The sequence below is a fragment of the Motacilla alba genome, chromosome 5 (genome assembly GCF_015832195.1).
Source record: "Motacilla alba alba isolate MOTALB_02 chromosome 5, Motacilla_alba_V1.0_pri, whole genome shotgun sequence".
Lineage (NCBI taxonomy): Eukaryota > Metazoa > Chordata > Aves > Passeriformes > Motacillidae > Motacilla > Motacilla alba.
This window is the reverse complement of record NC_052020.1, coordinates 47,617,620-47,633,901: the sequence shown is the minus strand read 5'-3', so window position 1 is coordinate 47,633,901 and position 16,282 is coordinate 47,617,620. Positions and strand designations below refer to the sequence as shown.

General features: G+C 40.2%; 1 protein-coding gene across 1 annotated transcript in view; it reads left to right on the top strand.

The window, feature by feature from the left end:
• CLMN (calmin) overlaps positions 1 to 16,282 on the top strand; it is a 75,997-nt gene that overhangs the window by 39,797 nt on the left and 19,918 nt on the right. The window contains exons 2-4 of the mRNA XM_038139249.1: positions 10,463 to 10,524; positions 13,012 to 13,107; positions 14,692 to 14,775. Coding sequence (XP_037995177.1) covers positions 10,463 to 10,524; positions 13,012 to 13,107; positions 14,692 to 14,775 — 242 coding nt within the window. The remainder of the gene's footprint in view (positions 1 to 10,462; positions 10,525 to 13,011; positions 13,108 to 14,691; positions 14,776 to 16,282) is intronic.

Below are 16,282 nucleotides of genomic sequence, written 5' to 3'. Positions count from 1 at the left end.
CTGGGCTGAAATTGCCAGGTGTGCCTGTCAGAGAGAGGAAAAAGAGGCAGAACAGAAGCTGACTGATTAGAGCTCTTCTGACTCCTACAGCAGCAGGAATGCTGTCAGCCCTCATGCTCTGCATTATTCCCATTGCATAACATTCCTGATTTGATATGGCAAATGGATAAAAAAAACAGGAGGAACATGCACTAACCATAATCCTGCTGTTAAGGCTTGGGGTGAGATGCAAGGCAGTGCAACAAGGGGAGCAAGAGTGAGCTCATGTGATAGTGTTTGTAAATGTAAGTGCTCTTGGGCCAGGGGCTGCTGTACACAGTAGGCCAGGTCTGCTGCCAAAATGTGGCTTGACCCTGCCCTTGGGCTGGCCCTCCCTCTCATGCCAAAATACCTTTATTCCTCTGCTAGGGACTATGACACATATTGGAAGGTCTGCCTTTCTCTGGAATATCAGATTAATTTCTTCTGAGTACAAGCTAATAGAACAAATAGATGGCTTACGTCCTGTTTTGAAGTATATCTCTTAAACACATCTCAGGAGGGATCGTTACGCATGCTGGATACAGTTCAAAGCAACAAAATACGTGTTCTTTCCATGAGCTTTTTTTTTTTGTTAATTTTAAACTTGGCTTTTGAAAGATGTGATGATGCCATATGAGCGCTGAAGATTGTATTAAAGGAAGGGCTTGTTGCTTGCGTGATAATTGGTTCCTGAAGTTCTTGCTGCCCCCATTTGCTTCTTTGTAACAGAAGACACTGCTATGTCTTGTCCCCAGGGATGAAAAAGTCGGTTGAAGGTACAGTGCAAACACACAGTATAGTTAGGTAGTAATGGGTGTTTTGTTTGAAAGAAGATTTTCTTGCTATGGGTAAAATTGTACATGAGGAATGTCTCTCTGGTAGATTTTGTCTTTGGAAATGTCCATAAACAACACAGATACTTGCTTGGCACTTAAATCCGAATTCTTTTATGTTGGCCTTTCCTTCTGTGTGGATGTTCCATGGCTATGAAGGACAGAGTGTGAAGTTTCATAGTTCCTGCCACGTTCTCATTTGAAACTTGAAAAATAGTTGCAAAAATTAGCAAGGTAGAGAAGTGATGGCTGTCCTGGAAGCTACAGGTGAACTATTTAATAGCAAAGTGAGGAGCCATGTCAGTGTCAGTGTTGAAGATGGATGAAGCACAACTCACTGTGCTGTGGTTTTTGATGACATTGGTTTAATGCCATAAAATGGTACTATTTTACTGTTGGATCCTCAGAACAAGAGAGCTCATACACACATTGCTCTTCCTTGGGTTTTCATCCTGGCAGATTTGTTCAAACCTTCCTTCAGGCATATAGCTAAAAATGTGGAACTCCATCAAGAGCATCGGTCCGTCACTTGAGGGCTGCATTTCCACATTCTGGGAAACCCAGGAAAAACTGGGATTCTGAGTGTTACTGCAGGCCTTAATCCAAACCCAGTCCAAGATTTTGTCTGACACCTTCTAGTTTTGATTAATTGGTAAGCTGTGCCAATATTATTTCTGAACTGTGTTCATACATTATAACCTGGTCTTAGAGCCTGCTGGAGCAAAGCAAATACTGCTGCTGATTTCAGAAAAATAATTCCTCTGCTCACTTTTGAATAATACTCAGGACTTTCAGCTCACAATTCCCTGTGCTACCTAAAGCAGTGCTCACCAGGGTGCAGAGGGGACCAGGCTTTCTGCTGTGCTGCCCACAAAGCCTGTGCTAGTGGGGCCAGGCTTGGGATCTTGTGGGGGAGACTGCATGATTGACTTCACTGAACACTTACAATTTTGCCATCCTTAGTCTGTCTGTAACTTCTTCTGTGGCAGCCACCCTTTCTAGAAAAACAGCAGTAACTCTCTTGAAGCCTCCTAGAATACCTCCCAGCAGGTCATTTAAGTCAAATGGCAACTCCTTAGGAGTATGTATTGGTACAGCATACTGGAGTATGCCAGGCTCTTGCATTTTATAAAATGCATCTTAAAAAGAATTTCTACTGTACTTCAGCTTTTTATCCATTTTAATCTAACTTTGGCAGCCTATGGTCTGCCTTCATCCATTTTTGAATGGTGGCTCTTACGCTGGTTTTGGTTTTGTGTTCCTCTCTGTCCCTCCAAAACAAGTTTGTACCCTCTACTTCAGATCACATGTCTGGCCCACAATGAACAAAGCATCTGCTTATTCCTCCAAAGCCAGAGGATTTTTCTCTAGTAAATATTAATCTCCATAAATCTCTTCAATCTTTTGCTCTTAGAGTTGCATGTATTTCTGCATGTCTCTAATATTCACCTGATTACCATGCTATTCACTCTATTTCTTCTGTGCTGCTTATTGGCTTTGATAAGAGACTTTAAAAGGAAGAATCAGTGGGATAGAGGCAGTAGGCAGCGTGGCTCTGGATTCTGCATATCCATACAAGGCTCCTCCATTTCTTGAGCACACCAGCAGGTTTTGGTGGTCCCTGCACTGGGTTACTCTTTCTGGCTTTTACTACTGCTCTTTCAGTTCTGCAAATATGTAACTAAGTTCTGCTTCTGAACCTCTTCTAGCACTGAGGTGTGCAGAAGGCTTTGTAAGCATTCCTTGGTTTGGATGATGTATTGGCCCAGTAATCTCAAGTTGTCTGGGGGCAGTGGGAGAAGCAGAAAAGAGAAATCCAGAAGCCACCAGCACCCCAACAAGCAATTCTTTGTGATTTCAGAGCTTTTGCAAGGTAGTTCTGTGACATGTTCATGGTTGCCTTTCCTTACCTGATTTTAGAAAACAAAACTACTGTATTTAAGTTTCCCACAGGTAAAGGCAAATTCCAAAGAAGATGATATGCCTCTGGCAGTTGTCTTTTCAGCCTTTCTGTATTATCCTGTCGTGCTTTAAAGATTCTAGTTAATAACAGGGAGAGTTAACGACTGATTTGTCTAAAGAAGCTTGGGAAACTGCCTGGGACTCTTCTGTGGAAAGTGGATGTGTTGCCAGTCCCCCGCTCCTGCGTTTTCTTCATTCTACTTGCAGATTTAATTACAGTGATTTCAAATGCTACAGTTAAACACCAACCTGTTAACATTAACTGACAAATATAGGAAACAGTGGGACTCTGGGCACGTGCTAGTTCTCATCTGATTCTGAATGTCAAGAAATATCCCTGTCACATAATGTGGGTTTTGTTTGGCTTCTTTGCTCGTCTCAAATTATTCAGGCTTTAGCACTGTTGTCAGATCTGATGTATAGCAGAATATCTTACTGCATTTCAGATTTTGATGTCTCAACAAAGTTAGCCAGCCAAAAGGATTTTTCTTCCTCTCTAGAAATGAAAAAAAAAGAAGAATAAGGAATGCTTCACAGTTTAAGCTTTCTAGGTTTGCCATAACAAGTAAAGGTAAATGCAAAGTGGAGATGGAATGGACTGGACTCTGTGACTAGCCCATACTTGCTGGATGTAGGATGGTTTCTGGAGGATGATGAATTTTTCATTTTAGATGCCACAGGATGAGAATGGAGATCTTGCCAAGGATCACTTAGAAGTGATACACTGGTGCAGATGCTGATATGGCTGTGGGACCTCCTTCTTCATGTGTGAGGGAAAGGTCTGTGTGGTAAAACTACGTCAATGTGAACTTTATTCAAGAGCCAATTCTCTAACTGATAAGAAGATAGGGCTAACTGGTACCTGGCTGAACGTGACAACTATGATTTTGTTAGTTTCAGATGGGCCCTCCTGATTTTATTTTTGAGCAAGTACAGAGAATCTGACTGAGTATACTCAAGTAGGTAGAAAAAGTGCAAGAGGTTGAAATTGAAGTTAAGCTTGTGCTTTAAACAGAGTTCAATATGCCAGCAATGACAGGGGTGGGATATTTTGCCCACTGCAGAGCTGGGGACTCAGTCCCTTCAAGAAACGTTAGCAGTCCCAGGAGGTGAACCATTTGGAGAAGCCACTACTAGTGCAGCAAGCAGCACTGGAACATCATCTGGGCGAGGAACAGCTCTTGAACCACGATGTTCTTGGTTGTTGTTGCATTTCTCCTAATGGCAATTGCTGGTAACAGCAAATCCTGTTTCATTTCATACACAGAAGGAGGTATTATGGTCCTTGAACAATGTGTAATAAACCACAAGAGGTGTTCTGCACAGCCTGAAAACCCCTTGCTGGACCAACACTTAAGTCAGTTTTTAGATCAATTTCAAACCTGTTGAATTTAACCTAATTAATGTTTATTTGGGTCCAGCAATCTTCACGGTGTACACTGATGTCTGTTTCATTCAGTGTTCAGAAGAGAATTGCATTTCTCTTTTTTAACCTTGTCAGATTTTGTTTCATAACATTCCTGGTATGTAAATGAGAAATGTTGTTACTCTGTTCAATAACATTTCCCATGTATATAAAGAGCAGTGAGAACAAAGATGTTTGCTTTGTGGTTGAAGGGTACATGGAGGGGAATCTTTACCATCTGCCACTACTAAATTAGTTTTCAAGGGAAAATATAAATCCCTCTTATTGGAAGCTATTTTGATCAGCTCTAATAGTAATATTTTATGTAGGATTTCTCTTCCAAAGCCCAATAGAATTTACAAGTAAATTCATCTAATTCTTTGGCAAGAGAAACATCTGTCTCAGACATTATGAGGATTGAAGCACTAAGAGTTTTTTAGAAATCTCATATTCATCTTGTAGTATTTGTCTGGTGCATGTAATCGTAATATACCAATTGCAGCAGTAAATATTTTGCTATAACCAGACACTGAAGTCCAAAAGAAACCTGTTTAGCTGCAGCTAATGAAAATGTAATGCTTGGGATCTTACAATGTTCGTGTTCTGCAGCACCAACCTGAGTTTTAAAGAATTTTGGACCAATAAGACTCGGACTCTGCAACTTTGATGGAATGAAAAAGCCTCAAGCTTTCAACACCTGCCATAGAAATTTAATAAGGACCCTAATAAATGGGTCAGTTTCAACAAACAATTAACTTAACAACTTCATCTGGAGAGCTTAGAGGCCCTGTTCATAAGAGGTAACTTGAGAGCGGACTCATGTTATATAGTGTAGTTAATGTTTGCTTTAGAAAACCAGGGTTTTTAAGATTTAATATTTCATATGCTCCAGATTACATCAAATTGGCATATGGTACACAACAAAGCCTTCAACCCCTGTATAGATCAAACAGAAAATTTATATTAATCTTCTAAGCTGTTTGGGGATTTCTTGAGCACAAGGAAAATATAGAATTCACAGGAATTCATGAGCTTATAAAATTAATTTTGTAGGCAATTTGGCTAAAATTTTTCCTTATATTTTGATTATGCCTTTAAAATTCACACTCCTACAAATATGGAGATTTTTATGTGCAAGTACTGAGTATTCACAGAGCAGTGTTACTGGACTGCACCATATACACGAGTGGATATTTTGAGCTGTTTTTTCATCCTCTTGTGAAAAAATTTAATAGAAATTATGTCTCTGAGCATTCATAGTTCAATGTGTTTAATGTAACTCTGTGTTGACATGAAAAAAAGTACAAAATTTAATTGCCCTTTTCCCTGCCCTACTTTACACATTTAATCTTAAACTCTTCAGTTTTTTTGGTGTCAGTTGCTACACCCGCACCCAGTCTCTCTTGCTCACCCCCCTTTTCCTTTTGTTGCAGTACACCTTTAATCATCCTCCCCATGCCAGATGTGTTGCTTAGATGTGCTCTGTCCTTGGGCTGTGCACCTGAACTTTGTCCCATGTATTTGAACAGTAGAAGGTCTCCCAGACAAGGATCCGTACTTCCTTAGGGTTGTCCATATCCGGTATCTGTCATCAGCATCCTGCATCTAGTGCCTGACCACGTACTCTAACTAATGGCATGGTCTTTATTTGCCCAGAGGCAATTACTTGCATCTATCATCATCTCAAATGAGCATTTTTAGGTAAAATCCATTTTCTAAGATGTCAGTCTGGCTTCCTTTGTGAACACTGTTTGCAGAGAAAGGAGTATTCAGATTTGTTAGTATGACACCTAGTAATCAGAAATACCTAAGCTGCGTCACAGTGCAGGAACACCCAGTTTAAAATCCAGTTCTCATTTTATTTAGTGGCCTGGAGTTCAAAAGTGGATTGTTCAATGTGGGTTCATTAGAAACTGATTGATTGCTTAACTCTATGAACGTGAGTTTGGGGGTGAGGAAGGCAGGAGAGGAATTTGCATTTCCCAAGACTTAGGGTGTCTGAACCACGTTCCACTTTGGAGTTAGGCTGTAGTATTTAATTATCATACATTTCCCCATCTATTTTTGTTGTGTAATAAGAAGTGTCATTTTCTCCTGATCAAAGACATTGGCAAATGCTGGGATACATGCAGAGCCATGCACATTATGAACTGGTTCTGTGGTGGCCACTGGCTACTTATGAAGTGAATATGGGGCGATTATCCTGGCAAGTTACTGCCTCTGCAGCCAAGGGTGGCTAAAGCATCCTCTGTCACAGTTAGATAGCAAACACCAGCATTTCCATCTTGAAGACTTGCTTCTTGTTAATAGCGAGTGTATCTATAGAGGCTGAGCTTGTGGTAGAAAGAAGAAAGCTGGATTTTGTGCTTATTACAAAACTGGAACTTGGCAAGATGTCTGGAGGGTAAGTTGTAAGGGGATCTACAAGCCAGCTTGGCCTGTTGTGAAGGTTTTAACGTCATTTGATGATGATATCCTAGATGAAATGCTAATAGGTTTGGAAGCAAATTTAAGTGACCTTCTGCTTTGCTTAGGGAGTAATATCCATACATGTAAATCAAGCAGTTTCCTGAAACTGTATAATTATACACTGACAAGTGTTCTACTCAAATCAGCTTCCATGTTTCCTAGTTCCTTGAAGTGCCCAGCCCCATGGTGGTGTGCCTCAGAGGATTATTCATAACTGGTTCTACAACAACAAAATAAATAGTATTTAGAAGCAAATCAATATTTGCTATCTCCAATTTGCTGTTGAACATAGAGGCTCTTAGGGATTGGCTTCCTGCAGGTGATGCAAACAGTAGTGACCTCTGAGGAGAATTGGGAGGGGGAGAAATGGCATTAGCAAATGCCTGAGGAATTTCTAGACTGATGGGGAAGGAAATAGTGCCACACAGGAAAGCAGCCAAACCCCCTTGTGCATTAGCAGCTTAAGCTTGAATTTTGCCCAAGTGGTTTTTGAACTAGCTTAGTTTTACTCTTTGAGGAATTAGCTGCCTTTGCCATAAGATTTTGTGAAGCAGTATATCTGTGTGACTATTGAATACTGACTAGGGTGCAGTTACTGAGGCTGAGCCAAATTCTGCCAAATTCTGCTGTCCTCTAGGACACAGCTGTGGGGCAGAGAACTGTGTGGATTATACAATAGGGTACACCCAATCCTAACAGTACAACTTGTTCTTCTCCAGTTGCTTCTTTCCCTCTAAATTATTGCAGTTAATGCCTGTCAGTGCCCTACCCATGCACTTTGATACAAACACTGTGCCTCTTACACTCTCCTGTGAGAGCATGCTGTAGTTGGGCTTACTGGAAGAGTGTGGAAGACCCAGCTTCTGTGAGTGGTCAGAATTTGTCTCTCTAATTTTTCTCTTATATCAAGGTCTGAGCTGAGTTGAATCAAAAAGGCAACTCCTGACTTTTTTCCTTCCAGCATTACATCTTTCAATTCAATCCTCACAGCAGGCATCCTTCTTTTCCAGTATAGGATTTGTTTACAGGCCAGCCATATGGTGGGTGCAATTATTATTTTATAATAGTGTTATTGCTCTCTAGCTGCCCAGTAAACACAGTGCAGTTTTAGTAAACTATATATGTAAGTATAGGAACTTTGGACTTGAATGATTTTCTTCACTTTCATATAATATTAGGTGTGAAGGAGAAAAAAAGATTCCATTTAATTTACAGAAACTGCATAAAGTTTATAGAGTCTCTACAATAGTCTTAAATGAAAGGATTGTGGAGAGGAGGGGCTGTACTGAAACTGGGAGGTCCACAAGTCTGGAGCAGAATAGCAGTTAAAGGCACACACCAGTAAATACCTGTGCTGAACTTTTCCCATTAAATCTGCCATCGAGCATATGGACTGCATTAGGGGTTTGTGTGCCTTAGGGATTTTATAAACACATTTCCTCTCCTTTCCTCTTCCCCTTCCAGTTACTGTTGCTTTAGAATTTTACAGAACCAAATAGTGCCCATTCTGGGTTCATCACTTCCTGGAAAGAAGCTGTTTGCCATAGAGACAAGTTCATCTCAGAAACCTGTCTATGTATGCAAGTGCTTTCCTGAATGTGCCTTTTTTTAAATGTTTGGTGTGTGAGCTTTCTGAAGCAGTAATACCAGCTTGGCTCACCCATCCTTTGAGGCATATGTGTAACTCCTGATTTGCATCATGGCAGAATTTCTGCAGCAAAATTAGGAGCCAGTGTGTGCTCAGTTTTATGGATGATCTGTAAATAAACACAGCTCTCTTTTGCATCCTTATTTACACTGAAAGTGAAGGTTGCCAAAGTGACTGGCGAAAAATATGACAAGAAACCAAGCCTCTGATGAGACCAGAAAACACTGTATTTGCTTCTGTGAACCTTTCTGTGTTTCTTTTTTGATTTTGGTTGACATTGAAAATCTGTATATCCAGCCCATTTGATAAGGTCTCCTTTTTCTTCTCTGAAGCCTAGCTCTGGTGCCCATCCAAGCATTCCTCACCATTTCAGACAAGTTTAATGGGTGGCCCTGCTGCCTACTGCTAGCTTCTCTGCCTGTTCTGTTCACCTGTATTTGAACAGAAATAAGTATATCTGGGAATAATTCTGGCTTAACCTCCACCCACTGTCAAAGGTTAATTTTAACATCTCGATTGTCGAAGTTACACCCTGGGTGACACACAGCACTTCTGCTGCTCAGCAGTGGCTGTGGGAGTGAGTGCATGGAAACCCAGTTCTGAAGCTGAGGTGCTGAAGAAAGCGAAGCCCAAGAAATATGTGACACATCTCTCAGTTTATTGTACTTTGAGATTTGTAGGTGGTAAATGCTGTGGGTGTTTTTTACAGACACTCCGGAGTCCTAATATAATTTACAGTTTCATTTGGAGAGAGCTGTTTCAAATCTTTGCACATTCTTCTAAGACATTTTAAAAGAAAAGCCAACAGCAATAATTAGTTTGGCATTTTCTATGTTTTCTAAAGCACTTAAAGGGTAATGACTTTTTTTTCAACCAATCTTGGAGAAAATCAGGTTTTATGGAATAAGATGACTTAAAAGGCCTGAATGGACATCAGTGACAGATGTACTTCATGCTGAAAAGCTCTATTCCACTGCATCAAAATAAGGAAAACAGTTATACATATGATTAGAGGCTGCTGACCCTTTGGTTCAAATGATCAAAAAGAACAGTATTAAAATTTGATTTACACAAGCTACTGCTTGGCCTGTAATCAGTCTGACCAATAAAAGCAGCCCAGACTTTTTCAGAATGTGATTTCCCAGTAGATAAGTTAGCCTTTTTTGTAGGGCTGAAGAAACACAAAATGGTTTTAAAATGTATTTGATATGCTCTATGAGTAAATTGAAATACTAGCATATAACTAGTTTTAATGGGTTTTGTTCATAAATTGCCAGATTTCCTTAATTCAAGTGAAACTTGGTAACCACTTGAGAATAATTGTCTTTAAAGTGAAATATTGCTTTGACAGTCTATTTCATTTATATTAAATATATGGTTTACTCTTTTATATTAGAAGGTAAATGAAAGCTGGCCAGTAATATGATTCCCCTTACACTCCTGCCGTAGTTCACTATGGAAATGGATTCAGGAAATGGCAGATGTGATTAAAAACTCTTCAGCTGGCCCAAGAGCTGTTTGTACAGCACAGTTCTGGCGAGGACAAGCACTCCTAGTCTTATTGCAATATAAATAAAATGATTCTTCAGTCTAGGGACTTGGAATTTTCATTCTAAATGCACTAGTTAGGAGACTGGGAAGATGGGATTTCGTGAGGCTTTTCCTTTCATAAGAATGAAGACAAAATTGCTGTGTTGGTCCTGTTGCCTTGTGCATGCAAATACCTTGGAATCCACGCCAGCCCAATTTGCATGAGGGTGTCAGAGCAATAATCCTATAAATTGACATAGAAGGGTCAAGCTCAGAGAGTGACAACACTGGAGAGCTGTGCACAGCACACAAGTGTTCACCTTGCAGAAGCTAAACACTGAAGATTGCAAAACTAAGAAATTCCTTCCTCCTGCTCCTTTTAAATGCTTCTACAAGTGTATAGCTCACGTCTGGTCAAAGAAATTGAATAAAACACTGAAACTGGAGCTTATCTCTCCTGATTTAGAATATATTTGTTTTATTCATCAAGTTCTCATGAATTCTAACTCTTTTGTGCATCAGTTTCTGAAATTTACTACCAGTTTTCCCAATTCTGGAAAGTTAAGTGGTGTTTTTTGTTTCTGATATTTCTAGTTGAACGCGAAAATGTGCAGAAGAGGACCTTTACCAGATGGATAAACCTGCACTTGGGAAAGGTAAGACTGACAAACAGTCTTGATATTGTGATACAAGGACATAGCCATAGAGAGATTGCAGTTAACTCCTCTAAAGTAGTTAAATTTTGGAAACAAAGTTGACGTCTGTGCACATTTTGGGTAGAATGAGTGGAAGCTCAAAGCCTGTTTCTGGATTAATTAAACTTTATTTCCAGGCACAATGAAGGCTTGACTGGCATTTATCCTCTCAGGTGCATTTAAATCTTAAATGCCATTACCTGTTACCATGAAGGTAGAATTTTCCCATAGACTGGACCCACATAAAATCAAATATGGTTGAGGCTCTGAGATGATGATGTCTGTGTTCTTCCCTGAACTGGAAGTTTGAACATCTGAGGAATCAGGGCTAAAGAAAGCTGTTCTTCAGAACCTGTCTTCATCCCAGATCTGAAGATGGAAAACAATAATTCCTTATCAGTCATGTTATGGGGGGCAATATGATGACATCTTCACATATCCACTTACATCAGAGAGCTAATGTTTGGACATCATATCTTTAAGTTGTAATTGTTTCTTAATAACACCATAATGTGGCTCTTAAACCTAAGATACTGTTCTTATTGATAGTAGATAAGTACTACCTCTCCTGAGTAGTCTGTCATGCAGAGAATTTTTTTTTTTGGTGTTGAGGTTGAAAAAAGAAAAAAAAAATCCTGATATTACTGAGACAGCAGCAATGCTTAGTGCAGGATCAAGGAATGAGACCAGCTTCCTGACCTATTCAGACTGGTGATTGAGCTTCACAATGCTTTAGTGCAGCTTAATTTCAAAAAGTACAGAGTGGGACTAGGTTTGGGCTGACTCTCAGTTGAGTAGTTCTTGAGAAGTGATTGCATTCCAGACACAGTAAAGTGAAGGGGTTTTAGAAGAAAGCCATCACATATATAGTTGCTTAAGTCCACTACTCTGCAGTGAGTGTTTTTGAAGGCATAAAGGGATCCCCTTAAATCTCACTGGAAAATCAGAATAAGGCTAGTTGGAAATGTTTTGACTAGCAATTGCTCCCAAAGGCCTCTCAGAACGAAGACAGTGTTACATGATGCCTTCATGAATCAGGCTCTAGGGCTTTAAACTAACTGCAGGTTTGGAACTTGTCAGAAAGGGCTGTCAAATACGTGACTGCAAAGAAGGTCTTTGATTTACTGGAGGAAAAAGACTAAAAAAAGCTGAAAGGGTGCTGTTAATTCTGGTGTGCCAGGCATACAAAGCCTTAGAACCTTTGTGGGCAGGTCAGCTTTCTCTGGAGTGCATACAATTTTTATTCCTCACTGATTCAACAAATAAAAATGCTTTTCTGGAGAAAGGGTGAAAGCCTTTTGCTTTATTAATGCTTTATTAAGGTATTTCCTGGAAATGGTGTAATAAACATAACCATGTAAACAATGACAGCTTCACTGAAGCTGTCTCTAACTTCAGGTGATTCCCTGAGGAGACTCACTGAGAAAGGTGTCTTCTGCCTTTATCCTCAAAGAGGCACTTCCTACAGAGTGGCTTCTTTTTTTCAGAGGCAGCAATGAAGTCTTCTTGTACTTCTTCAGGAAACTTTTGCTGTGATCCTACTTGGGTCATCTCTTGAGAGGATCTGGCTCTGCTGATCATGGGAGTAGTCTGAATTTCTGAGTTCTGTTCTTGCTTTAAGTACTGAAAGAATAGAAAGTGTTTGGGGTTTAGTCTTTCAGATGAGTTATTTAATTTTGAAAGGAAAGATACTTTGCTTTCTTTCATAGAGCATTATTTAGTCTCTTGGCTAGATTAAAGACCAGTAATGAAAATGTGTGGTCCCAGTTTGCCAGGAGCAGTGCTGAATCGAACAGAACTGCATTGCCCAACCAAAAATGAAAAGATTGAGCTCTTTAGGCACATGTGTGTGAGTGGCACCTGAGCAGACTGTAATTGCTGCAGCTGGGACTACCCCTAAGGGCTGATCTGACTTGGCTGTGTGCCTTGAAGTGCACGCATCTACCAACACCGTAGTGAAGTGAGGAGATGGTTCCCTTTGGAGGAGTTTGCTGAGAAAAGAGACACAATACAAGTTGCTTTTTAAAGTACTTAAAAAATGCTGGGAGACAGAACTGCACCACCGGAAGCCTTTCACATGAGAAGGGACATTGTGGCTGGCTCATCATGGGCTTATTTCTGCACAAAGTGGTATTTGCTTCTGCTGGACATGTCTTAGTCTGAGGGATCAGCACCCAACCCTTGGTTGGTTATTTCTTAGGCAGAGTATTTAGGGTTAAATTCTGTTATGGGAAATCTGTAATCAGTCTTTGTCTGCTTTCAGATTTAGCTCCAACATTCATAGGACAGAATTGCCACAAATGTGAAGAACAGTAAGCTCTTTGATACAACAGGCTATGATTTACTTCTTGTATCTGTGCTGTAAAATTCGCCTTTCATCTCTCTGAAATCGTGATGATTTATCAAAGAGCAATGTTTTAAAAACTACCTGGTTTCTTTTCTTCACAGTGCAAGCCTCCTTTGAAAGTGAAAGACTTGTTCATTGATATACAAGATGGCAAAATCTTGATGGCGCTCCTGGAAGTCCTGTCAGGACAAAAGCTGGTATGTAAAGAGAGGGAGAAGCCTCCATACCTAGAAGCTTGGTATGTTATAAGCAACAGTGCCTGGATATCCAAGGAATAAGGGTGAATTTGGACCCATGTCTTGCATATTGTAGTAAGAATTTCAGCAACTTTGTTGTAATTTTCTTATGTTACAGGTGGGTGTCCTGAGCTATAATGTAGATTTCAAGGAACTATGGCAATGAGGTGTATAATGGTGGGTGATCAGTGTTAATGTTCCTACCCCTGAGGGTTTTTAAGGCTTTAATACTTTAATGCTCACACATTCCATTTGGAGATCACCCAAGTTATGTTACCAAGAAAACACATAATTGCTGTATCATTTTTTTATCCCTAAGTTCTGTTTCTGTTTTGTCTAAGATCATTATGAAACTCAGTAGCTCTTCTGATGCCTGCTGTAGAGCTATGTTTCATTCATTGATTAGATGAATCAAGGAATTAAATTCATTTATTTAGACCGTATTAGTAAGACTAATGAAACCTGAGTTTCATTCTGGTATTCTGACTCAAGTTTCATTAGTCTTACTAATATGGTCTAAATCAGCAGGGCAAAGTTTTACTAATCAGAAACTTCTCTCTCCTCCTTTCTTTGTAAGAGCTGTGTAAAGTTCCACATACCAGAAACGGAACACCCAATGCAAATATAAATGCCCAGTTGACTTTAATGTTTTCTTTCTCCATCAATCTTGTCACCAGAGCTCTCCTGTGTGTGGCTACCACACTTGGGTAAGAGGAGCAGCTGTCTCTTACCCATCTCTCTCAGCAGATGCACCCGGTGATGCTCTGTAGTGACTGACCACCTGCATACGCTGCAGCAGGAATGCCTCCTGAATGTGTGCTCACACATTCAGAGTCAAGAATATTTTTTAATATTCTTGAAGGTTGGCAGAGCTGCAGGAGAAGTAGCTGTGCATTCTCTATGTGCATTCACACAGATTGCATTGAGAGCCAGGCTTGAAATGAATTGAACAGGGAGATACATCATGATAAGCCCTAGACTGTGCATTCACAGGTCAGGGAGGAGGTGAGAAAAGGGGGCAAAGTCAGCTGGCTGCATTTCTTGTTAGCTGTTTCTGCACATAGGGGATAAAAAACAGTGTGCCACAGTGGAATTGCAGGGAGACAGGCATGCAAAATCTTTCATTTCTGCCAAAGTGAAGGTTTTTGCCTCCCACCTGCCCGTGCCTGCTATTAAAATTGCTCATGCTTCCTAATTAGGATAATTTCATTTAATTCAAGACAAAAGAAAATCTTTTATTATGAATTTTCAGGCAAATCTGATCCTGTGACTGAGCATGGCTGGGGAGTGATGACATAAATAATCAAAAGTGGCAAGTCCAAGAGAGTGGTAACATCTGGGGAGCAGGAAAGCTGGTTGCTCACCCTGTTTTGCTAAAATCCTGTGGTTGAAGCATTTCACTGTTCACAAAAGATGGCAGTAATTTTTCATAGATAGATTTTCTTAGCTTTATTTTGCCTCAGTGCTTGTAGTGTTTTAAGGTTTGTATGACGTGGTGAATGTTTCCACCAGTTTTAAAAACAGCGTGGCAATTCTTTTTTCTAGATGCACGAATACAAATCTTCAACTCATCGCATTTTTCGTTTGAACAACATAGCCAAAGCACTTAAGTTCTTGGAGGACAGTAATGTGAGTATTTTCAAAGACTGGTCTTAATATTTTCTCTTGATGTATGCTGCAAGTTGTAATTTTTTGCTAAGCTGATTTGCTGCATATATGCAAGAGGAGTGTACTGCTCAAGAGGCTGTGACTTACCTTAGCAGCAAGGCTGAAAAGCCACAAAAAGTGCACAACAAGAACACCTACAGAGTCTAAAGCAAGGATTATTTGCTCATTTTATATGTTAAAGTTCAACGGGATTAAAGGATCAGGAACCCAATATTAAAAGAAAATATAAAGAAATGCAAGTAATTTTTATGATCTGGGTCTTAGTGGTATTACTTCAGCTACACTGATGGTAGATGACTTTCTTTTCTCAGAAATATTTTCACTTACAGAAATCATGTATTTATCTGGTAAACTGATTGCTGCAGCAGCTGATCATGAGTCAAAAGCAAGAGAAAGTGAAACCTGGGAACATGATATAAATGTAAAATTCCAGGAATCAAAGCCTTAAAGGGATATAACTTCCCTCATAGTCAGTTTTGTACTACCACAGCATCACTTCCTACAGTGGTAAGTGACCAAGTGTGATCAGACCCTGTAGCTGGAAATGATTAGTTCCTTTTATTTCTCCTTTGATGGGTTTATTCCAAAGCCCTGTGGAAGTGGCCTGTGTGTTGTTGAGGGTAATGGGGTCAAGAGAAGCCCCAGCCACGTAACAGTTCATATACATGGTATATACTTAGATCCTCCAGAAAGAGTAAACAGATATTGAGCTATTTCCTGTAAGGGATTCAAGTAAGGTTAAACTTTATGACCGAGGAAGGATCAGTGTGTGCAAAACCCTGCCTTGTATGGGATGCTCCAACAGCAACTGGTGTCACTTGACTTCTTCCCTGCACTGAGCTTAGCTCCTGCTCCAGCAGCAGTGCTTGTCATGGAGGAGGGTTGCTGCAAACCCCGGTGCAGGAATGAGCATGAAATGAGGTCTCAGCACATCTCATGTGACTTTGTAGGTGTGGGAGGTTTAACATCCTTTGCCTTTTTCCCCAGGAGAGGATTTGAAAGGTCAAGAAGTTGTCCAGTAACTTCCAGGTGTTCCAGCCTCCCTATGGAAACGCCATCATTAGGGGCTGATCTGGCCCTAAATGTGTACGTCTACACGTCCTGCTGTAGAACTGCTAAGAAATATTTTACATATTCCCATATTTCTTAACAGTTTCCCAGTTGATGCTTTTTACCCAATTTACCCAAATCCAGCTAAGGCCCACTGGCAGATGAGATTATTTCTCTCTGTTGGTACCAGTGCTTGGCAGAGTTGCAGCTGAAGCATATCTGGTTGCCAGGACCTCACTAGGTCCTCAATCAGCAAGGCCAGGAAGGAGGAACCTTGAATACAGGTGGTTTTTTAATTAGTAGTGCTACAAACTACTTTCCTCTGGATTTCTTGTTCCCTTAAAAGTAAGCAGTTAATGTCTTCTAGCTGAGTATCTCTTCTGGGCTGAGTGACAAACATAAGCAGCAGTAAGAGGAC